The following is a 12,799-nucleotide window of genomic DNA, read 5'->3' as shown; positions in this document are numbered from 1 at the left end:
GCTGTGTTACATGTGGGGATAAACCCTGCTTGGTCTATATGGATAATCAAGTCATAAGGGGTAACAGGCTTGTCGCAGGGATTCGACTGAGAATTCTATAGTCCGTGTTGAGCATGGATAGGGGCCTGTAGGCCCTACTATCATGCGACGGTTTGCCAGGTTTCAATAGTGGGACTATCAACGCTTCCCTAGTTGTGTCTGTTAGGTGCCCCTGATCCCTCGTCGCTTTGCACAGCATCAAATGTTTAGGGGCCGGATCATCAATGTACGTGGCATAAAATTCTGTGAGGAGTCTGTCTGAGCCCCGGGTTTTCCCTCTTGCAAGGCCTTTGATGGCCTCTCGGATTTCTGTCTCTTCGGTGTCCCCTTCTAATGCTTCTTATTCTTCCCCAGTAAGGCTCCGGCGTAGCAATGTTCCAGGAAAGCCCGTATGTCAGCCTTTCTACTTTGCGTGATGCTGGTGTATAGAGAGATGTAGTAGCTAAGAAAATGTTGGTTGATCTCTTCCTGTCGGAATAACCTCTGCCATGGTGAGGTATTAATTTTCATAATGGGGGTCCCCCTTTTTGAGGGATTAGCCAGCTATGCCAGGAATGTGCCTGTTTTGTCCCTTTTAGCATGCGCTCTTACCATATAGTTTTTATAGTCAAAGCAACAAAGCCTTTCAGTGTGCGCTGCTACTTTCTCCCTAGCCCGCTCACCTCCCTTTGCAACTCAGGGTGACCTGGCTGCTGTTTTTCTGGTGTTCATAACGTACTCTCGCAGCCATAACCTCCTCTACTAGTGTCTTCCAGATTCCTATCAATTCAGCTATACAATTCCCTTGTATCACTACTTTAAATGCATCCCATAAGATCTGGGGAGAAGAAGCGGTGACCTCATTTTCTGCAAACTATCGTCTGTGTCCCCCTACCTGCACCCGGTAGACTGGGTCTTCTAGTGATTCTGTCTTCAGGTGCCAAGTCGGTATTCGTGGCTTGGTTCTCTTCCAGGACAGGTGGAGAAGAACGGGATTGTGATCCGATATCGTCCTCCCCAGGTACTCCACTTCTCGAACTTGGCCATGGATGCATAGAAACGTGTCTAGACAGATGTGTAAGTCATGCATACTGGAAAAGCAGGAGTAGTCTCTGGTGTGTGGGTAAAGGTATCGCCACAAGTCCACCAAACCCCACCCTGTCTGCCATGCTCGAAACGCATCAGCTATTCTACAAACTGGGGAGCTCCCAAGCGGGGGATGGGATCTATTTATGTCAGGATTGGCTGCACAGTTGAAATCCCCTCCCATCAATACCGCATACATTAAGTGAGGGGCCAGTGCCCCCGAGAGGTGCCCCAAAAATGCTCCATGTTCAATATTCGGTGCGTATATACTGATGAGTGCTATATCCCTTCCCTCTAGATGGCCAGTGACCACTACATAGCGGCCATTGTTGTCAATGAGTGTCCCTGTTTTTTGGTAGGGGACTCCCACCCGAATCCATATGAGAGTTGCCCGAGCATAAGCAGAGTAGGATGTGTAGTGCACCTGGCCCCTCCACCTCTTCTGCAGACCCACTCCCTCTGAAGCAGTCATGTGTGTTTCCTGCAACATTGCTGTGTGAGTCCCTCTTCTCTGTAAATAGGAGAACACTTTGTACTGCTTAGCCATATTGTGCCTGCCCCTAATATTCCAGGATACAATCTTATAGTTCTGTGGTGCCCCAATCTGGTTCGCTTGTTATATAATTCTTGCTAAGCATTCCCTTGCCGTAGGCAGTTCGTGTCGGCCAAGCTTCACTCGCCAGGTTTACACCTCTAGGAGTGCAGGGGGAGCATTCCCTTAACACATCAGCCCAACAACTTTCCAATTCCCATGCCCGAGGATAGGTGAAAAAACAACCCCCATCCAAACTAGTATTTAGTCAAAGAACTCTCTTGTGAGGTGTGCGCAGCTAGGGCCAAAGCGGTGCAGGGCTGTTAGTACCAGGTCTCACCCCATCCAGTCTCAGGTGTTCTCAGAACCGTTTCTCTTGTCCTCCCTTAGGCACCATGTGGCGGCCTTCGCAGTCCTCGCCTCGGCTGCATTTAGGGGCCTCATATGAAATCCTCCGAGGTCCTGGGTGTTACTATTGGTAGTTCCATGCTTGGTACCATCGAGGCTCCAGATTCCCCATTTGACTCCTAGCTTTGCACATCTTCCTCTGTCGGTGCAGACCTGGAACTGGTCTTGCCTCCACTCGAGGATGCTACGGCTGTGGTAGCTCTCAGCCTCTCTCACCTCACCTCCCCCGCTACAGCAGGGTCCCCTCGACCGTCTGTGACGACTCTGAGGTCGGTTCCCCCAGTGTGTCTGGTTATTGTCTGCCCCTGGTTGTCTATCCAGCCATTCTTTTGTCTCCTGCGGGGTCTGGAAGAAGTGTGTTCTCCGTCCCTCCACCACTCTCAGGGTGGCTGCGAAGAGCATAGCATATGGGATGTTCAGTGATCGCAGTTGCTTCTTTACCTTCAAGAAAGTGGCCCGATGTTTTTGTACAGCTCGTGAGAAGACCAGGAAGATGTGGACCACAATGTTCTCTACCTTCATCTCCCCCTGCCTCCGGGCCGCCCGAGAATATGGCCTCGATCATTGTAGTGTAGCAGTCTGGCCACTACTGGTCACGGGGGCCTCTGGAGGTAGTGGTCTGGTCGTTACTGCCAGAGCTCTCTAAAAGGCATAGAAAGGGGATAGGCCCACTGGTGCCACCTCTGTGCGGATCCAGTTCTCTAGATATGAAGTCATGTCATTGCACTCAACTTTTTCAGGCAGTCCAACTATCATGATATTGTTCAGATGAGATATATTCTCAGCGTCTTTGACGTAGACCGCGAGGGCCTTCACTTGCTGTTCCAAGGTAGTTAGTCGGACCCCCGCTGCAGAGAGGAACGGCCTAATGTCACTGACATCTCGCTCCACCATTGTGATCTTCACGCAACAGGCCCAAATCTGTTGTCTATCTTGAACTCCAGGGCCTCTCTGGAGGCAGTGATGGCCTGCAGTATGTCACCCAGAGACAGGTTTGCAATCAGACCCTCCGTGGGGGCTACTTTTTCCGTTCCTGTATTCAGTGTCTTGGGGCGTCCTGCCTGGGGCATGTTATCCCCAGTCGTGTCCTTTTTCTTACTTGGTTTCCCCATGACTATCGGCGGGTGCAGGAAATATCCCTGTGCAGGGCAGGGCTGGAGGCAGCAAGGAGGGGCGTCTCTCTCAGTAGCTCTTCTCCCTCGGGCCCCACTCCTCGTGCGCCCACAAGTTTGGATCAGAGATCTGCATGCCGATGTTGGCCACTTTCGCCTGTCATTCACAGGATAGCCCTGAAGTCCCCCATTGGCACTCAATTAAGCACAGACTTTAGAGGCTCCTGCTCATTCTGGTGCAGCGCCGTCTCATGTGCCAGTGCTCATTGGTATAAGTTCATGGCAGCGGTCTCTCCATTATCCGGCAGGCTCCTCATCCACCTCTGGGGCTTCCCAGCTAATGGGCCTCTGGACATTTAGGGAGGGCCAGTCGGACGGCAGTAGTTTTTTGGCCCCTCCCCCTCCGCCTTTCACCCGCTTCGCAGACCAGCTCACCGCTGTTGTTGCCAGAGTAGTCAATCAGCGTTTTTGGTGTTAAGCACCGCAATGCCTTCAATCATTGCTCTAGTTGCCAGCTGCCACCATCGCTCTCAAGGCCTCAAGGCAAGTCTGGGTGGAGGGGTCGCTGCTGACCACCAGCCCCTCCTCCCCTGCCCCCCACTCACCGTTCGGGATCCTTATCTCGACGCTGGCACCAAAAGGGTTAGGGTCGTTGCCACAGCCCAAGGACGTTCTGAATGCTTCCCAAGGCTGGGTCCGCTTGCCTCCTCTCACATGGGCCTGGCATGCTTCTCCCTATGCTCATCTGGTTCCCGATAGGGGCCATACTGTCACCTTCGGCTGCACTCCGCACCGCTCTTGTGCTCTCTCCATCGGAGCAGGCCCCTGCCTGGTCCCCGCCATCCAATTCAGGCCCCGCCCGCCATTTTGTTTACCACCGCGTCCGGCCCTGCTCTCTGGGTTCGGCCGGCTGTAGTAAAATTCAGGGCCTCCAGCTCTCCCATTTCAGTTCTCGGCACCCCCTCGCTCCATTGAGGGGGTAAGAACTGCCGTCACTCCGGTTCTAAAACATCAGGATGGGCCTGGATGGGGTATTCCGGCACCAGAGCTCTCTGCCTCTGCTCCCTACTCCATTGGCGCCAAGCCACCCCACCCCCCCACATAATGCAGTCTTATTCTTCACTACCAAATTACTTGGTACATTTAAAGCAAGATGGGAGTGGGGCACAGCAGAGCTGAGTGAGGAAGACTTGATGAAATACTGATGTTAACTAGATATGTAACTAGCATCTCTAGACACTGCCTTATTGAATAAATTATATTATTCTAGGAAAGGAGGAGAACAGGGTTGGCTGATCTCTCTGGTGCTGGAGAAGCATGGGCAAACATCTACATATAATATGAGACTACCTTAAAATACAGGCTTTTTCAGATGTAATTGCCGCTGTAGTTGGTTGGCCATTCTAACTGGATCCCAAGGAGGTGTTGTTTGGAGTCTGGTTAGATCAGTGGGTCACAACATGTCAGACTTATCGATAGGAATAGCATTATTGATTGTGAAAAGGGACATAGCAATCTGATTGTAGATAAGTGACATATTCTCTAGAACTTCAGGGACGGAAGAAAAGATCAAAATACATAATTGTGATAAATGTATTTACAAAATAAGAGGTTGCAATACTACCACGTTAAGTTGCCAAGAAAACAAAGGAGCACGACCAGTTATACTGAAGGGACCACGTCATTTTAATATGTATAAAAATGCATAGATATATAAATGATACACATATGATAAAAATTAAAGGATTTATTTTTCGTGCTCTGCTGCAAACGTTTTTATGGGAAGCTCCAATCCTCCAAGGATGAACAGAAGATAGAGCATTCTAAAAAAGGAGATTTTTATTTATTTAAAAAAAAAAAAGATATTTACCAAAATGTTTGGTAAGGTTAATGCACATTTACAGTGATAAGAGTCACATGAGCGTCTAAACAGAACCCTTTTAAATGTAACACGGAAATAGACACTAAAGTTAGCGTGGAGCGACTTGTCATATTTGCAAATGATAATTAGTTTAGATTTATTTTGGATTGAAGGGATGCTGGTATGAAATGCATCAAGTACTGAGGCTGTTCACTCGTCCATAATGACAACCATATTAGCTTAATTCCATTTGCATTTATGTTTTGCGAACATGACACAACAATAAGGTGTAAATATTTTTTCCTCCTAGGTTTGAAAGAAAAACATGATTGTCTGGCACTAGCAGGAATTTACAATACTATGTCTGAAAGTCAAGAGATACGACTTTGTTTTGTGGTGAAGGAGAATGTTCACATCCGTTATAGGGCAGTTAACACACCTCGATCTATAAAGAATACAGACTGAGTATTATTTTAGGCTCTGTTAAAAACCTATGGTTTAATATAATTATCAATCCGAAGATCGAAATCAAAGCTGCACCATATTGACTGCATAATACTGATTTCAGTTCAGCTAAGATGCTCGGAGAAGAAAGTGCATCTTTCTCTCATGTAGGATTTTTAAGTAGACACATTAGACAGACATTTGTCAGAGAATAACAAAAAATTGTTAAAGTCTGCAGATTTTCCATTTGGCTTAGAGCAATTGCCACTTTTGCACAGGAAAAGTAGATCATCCTTATATCCTTACTCGGAAATGATGATGTTAAGATGAATCTAAAATAAGATCTTCTAGACTAGAAACTTGCCCAGATATCCAGAATTCCAGGCGTTTGTGAATAGCAGGATTCGAATAGCCTTCGTAACACACCTGTCTCTCTCATATTATGAGAAAAGGATCTGAATATTTTCACTCAGCTAAATAATTCTTCTGTAGTCGAACCCACTATTCACCAAGGATTTTTATGATTTGACATCATGTGGAGAGGATTTGCATTATCATGTTCTGTAATACACAGGGTATTAGAGAATGTGGGTAAGTTGGTAGGAAAAATAGTTTGAGAAAGAACATTCAAAGTCTGAATCATGTCTTCCTCTCAATCTAATGATAATGCAAACAGATGTGTTCAAAGGCTATTCGAATCCTGCTGGTCACAAACGGCCTGGTATTTTGTTCACTTTGACTTCAATAAATAAAATTATCGATATGGGTTCCAAGAGTCCTCATTGGGAACCTAGAACCACTGAGCACCTGAATATACCCAAATTGTCATAGTATACTTAAGGTAATGGAGCTTGGGGTCAAAATTTTGGGTAAGGGTGTTTCTTTTTGCTTTGTTTATTATTTTTTCTGATTTAAAGATGATGTCTTAGACACTGCGTGCTTCTAGTACACTACTTCAGAGCACCCTTGATAAAATGATGAAATACTGGGATCTCTTTTAGCAGTGATAAGTTTATTCTTTTGGAAATATTCCCTCTGCTTGATTGCCTGCCTGATTCTGGATGTCAGTAAATTTGATTAGATGGTATTAATTTCACAGAGCGTTGAATAGCATATTGGCATTTCTAGGAGCTGTACAATAACTATGACCTAATTTAATTGCACTCAGTTTTTATTAGCTTGAACAGTGAAACTGTATTGGCCCTTCCGACATCCAAGCAATCTTCCCGCCATCAGCAGGGGAACCAATGAACACTGCTGTGTTTCATTTAAAACGTCTTTCCTACGACCACTATCATTTTGTTTTAATGCTGTGAAGCAAGGAGATCAAAATGCGTATGTGACTGTTTAAATTTCCTTCCTTTTCAATTTTGTAAGTCATACGCTATGTGTATTTTTAACTTCAGTTATGCGTAAATTAAAAAGTGTTAGTAATATGTTGAGCATCTGAAAACTGTATTTATAGAGAAATATTGTGATTATTTTGTTTTTGTTGAGGCAGTGCAGACAAGTGCTGTAATATACATTTGTCAGCAACTGAGAACGAATGATAATACAAATTTAGAAGGAAAAGGGTATGTTTTGTTGCTAGACAGATTAAGTATATAGTGTGCTATTGATGTTTTGTTGGTATAACCTTTTTTTGCATCACTTTTGTTTTCGGTGTAATACTTTGTCATGACTTTCCATTGGTTATGTCACTGAACTTACAATGTCATTTTTGGGTGGCGAGTTGATCGCCACTTCCTTTCGAATAATCATGTCATTTGTTTTCTTTGTTTTTGTATAAGATTATCCAGCCCCACGGGCTGCTAGTTCATTTGACTTTGGTCAGGTTTCTGTATGCTAAGCAGTCACCAAGTATAATTAAAAATGAAAACCGCCTTAAAATGTGTTCGTAATCGAGCTTTATCATCTAGTTTTATTTATGGCATTTTTATCTTTGTTAAGGAATGTTCAGAAAAGATGAAGAATTAACAGCGTCACAAAGAAGTTTAGCAGTAAGGTAGGCTCTCTCTTAGTTGAGTTGTGGATCTGATGAATGATACGTGTGTGCTTGCTTCCTTATGGGCTAAATTTATTTTATAGGTTTGCCCTTTACAGTTATGGCATGCCTTTAAAGTCATGTAATCATTGTGTATTCGTTTGACTGCATGCTTTCACACTCATTTTGTTTTTTTGTTTGGAAAGGAAACTGAATTGATGGGCTCTCTAATCCCTACGTAATCTCTACCACTATTATTCAGAGATATGTCGAATTGTTGATAAGATTTTGGTTAGATGAAAGCTGAGGAGAGACTAATGATTTGTTTGCCACTGTATGTTTTCTCCGGTCCATCTGCAAAACACATTGTTTGGCCCTGGGGTGTAAGCTGGCATTAGCCTGTCTTTCCCCAAGAGTCATTTATTCTTATTTAGTTCAAGTCTATGTGCTGTATGTTTACTTCTAAGTGTCTCTAATCCACATCTGGAACAGTGAGTAATGCAATTAGTTTAAACAAACAATGGATTATATTGTGTTACAACATGATCTAATTGGTTTCTATGAATAAATGTCTTCTATAACTGTATTCATATTTGGATGTCTGTTGTGAGTAGGATGCAGGAGAAATACTGCGTGATCCAGTCAGCACCCAAATACCGTTCTTTTCAAAAACATAAAATATAACTTTTATGTTTCGGTTCGTAGCATATATATGTGCTCATGCATGGACCAGCATAGCACTGGATGCTGTGGAACTGCATGGAATATGCTTCCTCGCCTACATGGCTCATTCATTTAGAGCACTGTGATCAGTGCCTAGTTTATTAAACCTAAGTTTCCTTGATACTTTACTTTTTACTGTAGTTCAGGACTCATCCTTGCCCCATATATACTAACAGTTTCTACAATACGGCAAATTATCGCTGTCCTGAGGAAGCTCCCAAAATATAATGTACGAAGGTTGAAACATTGACACATTGTACGCAAAGATTGTTACACACTGAAATAATTCTACAAACTTCTCATTTTATCAAAACATTATTTGTTGTACCTCTTCTGTCTGCCTTACAACTGCTGGGTTTAGCCTCTTTTTTAACTGGGATGGTTGTACACACTAAACTATTTAAACTACAAACTGTCTTGTCAAGGAACAGACCACCTACAAACTTGGATAACTGAATTCAGTCAGAGGATTACATGTTGCACACTGGGCTCCTATTTCGCCATAGTTATTATTTCACTCCTGTTACTGAATAATGCTAGAGGGAACGTTGTTTTGCTTCTTTTTAAAGATGGTAAACATTTTCAGAAATGTTAAGTAAAGCTCATATGAGTGTAATAAACTTCTTTCACTGAGTTCATGTTAATGCAGGAATCGAAATTGAGACGTCCTGGATGGCTTAGCCTGTTGGACAAGATAGAGGACATGTTTGCCTAATCCTCCGGCTAGCACTTAAATATCTGGGTAAATTCCTGTTAGTAGTCAGTCCAGTGAAGTTCAAAATAACTTCCAAAACCTTTTTACAAATGGCCGCAAACTCAGCTTCCCCATGATGGATGTCCATCGGCTGTTAATGTTCTTGGAGTGGATCATGTTGTTAGACTGGCCATGGGTCAGTGGTGGGCTGAGCACAGGCACAAAGAAGCCCACCACCAAGCTCTGCCCCGGTATGAAGGCCTGATTGGGGTAGCAGAGAGACATTGCATTGGCTCATGGGTAGGCGCCTGGATGAACAAGGTCCAGCAGCTTGAAACTAGGGAGGCAGCACTAGAAGGCAGATGATGGTAAAAGATGATAGCACCTGCGGTGCTCAACATGGGCCAGTAGGTAGAACATGGGAATCCAGGTTTGGCAGCTCCACAAGAGAATCAGCTGACTCATAGCAACAGGGAGAGTGGGGCAGCAGAAGACGCAGAGCCAGAACATTGACAGCAGCACTGGAGAGAGACCCCTATGAAGTTCATGGATGCCTTCAGCATGGCTGGCAGACCTCCATCTCCGTTAGTGAACCACTCCGCACATTCCACTGATCTGAGCTGTAGCCATGGATAATGGAGACCTGGTACAGCCCTGATCTGTGAACATTGTTACTTCTCCAGTGACCTGATCGGGCAGGTGGTAGTAGAGAGGGAATCCGTGATCATTTAGAAGCAGCTGATGCCCCTATTAGAGGCCTGACAGCCTGTTGAGGCATAATGGTATGGCGAGGGGCTATGACCCAGCATAAGTGGTGCACTGTCCCCTTAAAACACTGGAGTTTCTTCCCTATTTTTCCACTTGCCCCTTTCATACTAAAGTTGGAGGTGTTTGACTTGGAGTACTGTGGGGACTGACAATTAGTGGGCTTTTTCCTTTGACCCTGACTTCTTGGTAGTGGCAGGTCATCACCAGATGAAGTTTGGGGGCTTGACGAGTGGTGGCCCAGCACATGGGAGCAAGCATATGGAGAGGGACCCAGATTGCGGTGGATTCAGCCACAAAAATCTGTGACTGAAACAATTTGAGGTATTGGGACTCATCTTTATACTCATCCTCCCCTCTGTTTGACATTGATACAAAGAAGTGTTACACCCTTTACCCCTGTTGGTACCAGGGTATCGTTACACCCTGTGTCCTTGTTGGTACCAGAATACCCTCATGGGAGATGGTGCACTATATAACTATAGATGATGTAACATAATCCCAAAACGAGTTGCATGACTAAAGGTCGAATGCGGGCACAGAGCACTGTCTCACTGCTGTTTCACCTTTGTTGGGGTATGCAAGTGGGAGGGCGGTATCCACTGCGATACCACCCCACAGCTGACACCCACTTCGACAGCACCCCCTTCTCAAGTGAATTCCTTTCTGCCGTGGGATAGCACAAGTCTAGGTAAAATTGTTAGAGATAATGTGCCCCTAAAGGATAAATCATTAGTGGAATTGGCATAAACAACCTATCCTCCTTAACAGAAATGATTCTATAAGCTATCCAGACATCTCAGACATCATTAGAAGCGATAATTGGTGAAGTTGGGATGGGTGATCCTCTTTATAGGCAGAACTTACACAGTATTGTAGATAAGTACGACTAAGGTAGAAGGGGACAACTCATAGTTAGAGGACTGAGTAACGTAACTGAAAGCCTCAGTGACACACTTCTCTTCAGTCTTGAAAAATGCTGGAGGAGTGTTAGATAGACAGTCGTGTGGACAGAGGAAACCTTCTTCCTTTTGTTGGAATTAGCGAGAGACTGAAGGCACACAAACTTAACAATTTCTTGAGGACTTGATACATTTATGGATGTCGTTTGGCAAACTATTGCCATGCTTACTCATAGAGCGAGCTCTCCGGGCTCTGATACAGAAGTGTCCTCTCTCAGCCCTTCCAAATGACTGTCAAGATTATAAAATCTTCAAAACTGTCCATACTTTTGACCAAGTACAATTTGATTCTAGCCACATCATGTTCGTCCCTGAATACACTTGCCTGGTTCAACATCAAAAGAAGTGTTTGGAAAGTGTCAAACAAACCTGAGAGCCAGAAGTATAGCATCTATGGTTTTTATTTCCAGCTAACTAAAAGTAATTTTCAAAAACAAATCCCTCTTCTTTCCATCACTGGATGATGCTACAGCCTCTTTGGCAGAAAAAAAGAATCCCACACCAAGGTCATCTCAGCATCTTCCCTCAGAGATGCAAGTGAATACATAGAATGCTAAACCAAGGAACATACAGTACACTAGGAAGCAACCGAACAGACGGACGAAGAATAATGAACTCTTCAAGCACCTGGCCAACTGATGCAGGAAGTTAACATTTTGCTTGATGGTGATATGAGGGGGTGACCACTGAAGGGACTCCATCCTGAACCTGCTATATTTCAAGTACGTCAAAGTGATCTGCTGGAATTATCTTCATCCAGTTCCACTGATTGTTTATGCTGGATACATATAACTGCAAATTCCTCACCATTTGAATTTCCTCACCCTTTGAAATTCCTCAGGTGCCTGATTGGAACTGGAAGTTTTTTTTATAGCAATTGCTCCTGTGTGTTGGCAGGTGGCACCACTGGACTCATCACTGTCCTCACTCTGCCACCAGAAGTGACTGCACAGAGCCATATTTAGGCTCTGCTTTATTTCCAAATCATAGGACACGGATCCGGAGCTCCCTTCCCAACTTTTGTCTGTTTTCCCTGATGCCAAAATTGAATGTTCAGCAAAAAGACAGGGTGCTAATACAGTGTCCTCTTCACTCCCCTAAAACACAAGGTTCAAACTGTGCCACAACTGCAGGAAACATACGTCAGTCATGGTCCTACGCAATGTTTGCCTGTGTTTTCCAGTGTCTAGGCATGATCAAAGTCCTACGACAAATCCACCCTGATGCACCCAAAGGTGGGAAGTGAAACTATATGGTTTTATAAGTTGCTGAACACAAAAAGTGAGGTTGGTCTTGCTCAAAACAACAGACACCCTGCAAGTTGCAGGCCCTTTTCCATTCTAGATCCCTGTCCCACTTAAGGTTACTGCATTCCAGTAAGTCAAAGACAAAGTTGAGGAACAAGTTTTGCCACAAGTGCAAGCGGGACTGTCTTACCACTCCCACTCTGGTGAGAAGTCATGCAGTTTGCATGCCAAAGACCAGACTCCGGTGCCATCATCCGACTCCGAGCCTTTTCCAAGGTTGGTCCAGACCTATCTGTTCCATGGGCCATCTTTGACTCTGCAGCAGACAGATCTTTAGGGAGACCATGCTGGAGTGCCTTTGGGGCCCAGAAAACCCCTGGATACTAGCTGTGCCTCCACCAGAGGGCATGACTTCAGTGTCAGCTGAACCCATTGGGCCTGCATCCGACTCCCCTGGCAGTGGTGCATGCCTTCAGTTCTCCACGTAAAGATTTGTTGGTTGCAACTGCCCTGGTGTCAGCCCAACTTGAGCAATGCTCACACTGGATCTGATTCTGAAGCCTGTTTTCAACCACACACCAGGAGTATGTGCTGGCAAGAAATTACCAAGGTGCCTCTGACATCTTTGGCTAAACCCCAGACCCTCCCTTGACACAAGTACTATTGTAGGCTAGTACTCTTCAGATATATCGCAAGGTCTCCAAAATAATTCGACAAGGCTTACAATTTGCTCTTCCTTCATTACACTGATGTTCGCTTGTATTTAGATCTACATGATGCCAGCAAACTAGATAACACACCAGAAACAGAATTGGGCTCCCAACTGAGGAGAGTGCTTCTTTAGCAGTAGTAGCCTACGGGACAGTACTAGTGTTGGACCTACAGCAATCTACTACTTAGACTATGGCAGACCTACTAACTGGAACCCAGTAGCCTGGGCATGCTTGCTCATAGTCCTTACTG

General features: G+C 44.8%; 1 protein-coding gene and 1 long non-coding RNA gene across 3 annotated transcripts in view; one reads left to right on the top strand and one right to left on the bottom strand.

The window, feature by feature from the left end:
- The window catches only part of LOC138296599 (uncharacterized), a 433,062-nt gene that overhangs the window by 102,213 nt on the left and 318,050 nt on the right, over window positions 1-12,799 (bottom strand). The gene's annotated exons all lie outside the window — the stretch shown is intronic.
- MBOAT2 (membrane bound O-acyltransferase domain containing 2) overlaps window positions 1-12,799 on the top strand; it is an 841,228-nt gene that overhangs the window by 635,341 nt on the left and 193,088 nt on the right. For both annotated transcript variants that reach the window (XM_069235893.1, XM_069235894.1), the window contains one exon: window positions 7,412-7,466. In XM_069235893.1, the coding sequence (XP_069091994.1) occupies window positions 7,412-7,466 (55 nt within the window). The remainder of the gene's footprint in view (window positions 1-7,411; window positions 7,467-12,799) is intronic.

This window comes from Pleurodeles waltl, chromosome 5 (genome assembly GCF_031143425.1).
Source record: "Pleurodeles waltl isolate 20211129_DDA chromosome 5, aPleWal1.hap1.20221129, whole genome shotgun sequence".
Lineage (NCBI taxonomy): Eukaryota > Metazoa > Chordata > Amphibia > Caudata > Salamandridae > Pleurodeles > Pleurodeles waltl.
Note: the sequence above shows the minus strand (reverse complement) of the source record. Positions and strands in the feature narration are given on the sequence as shown.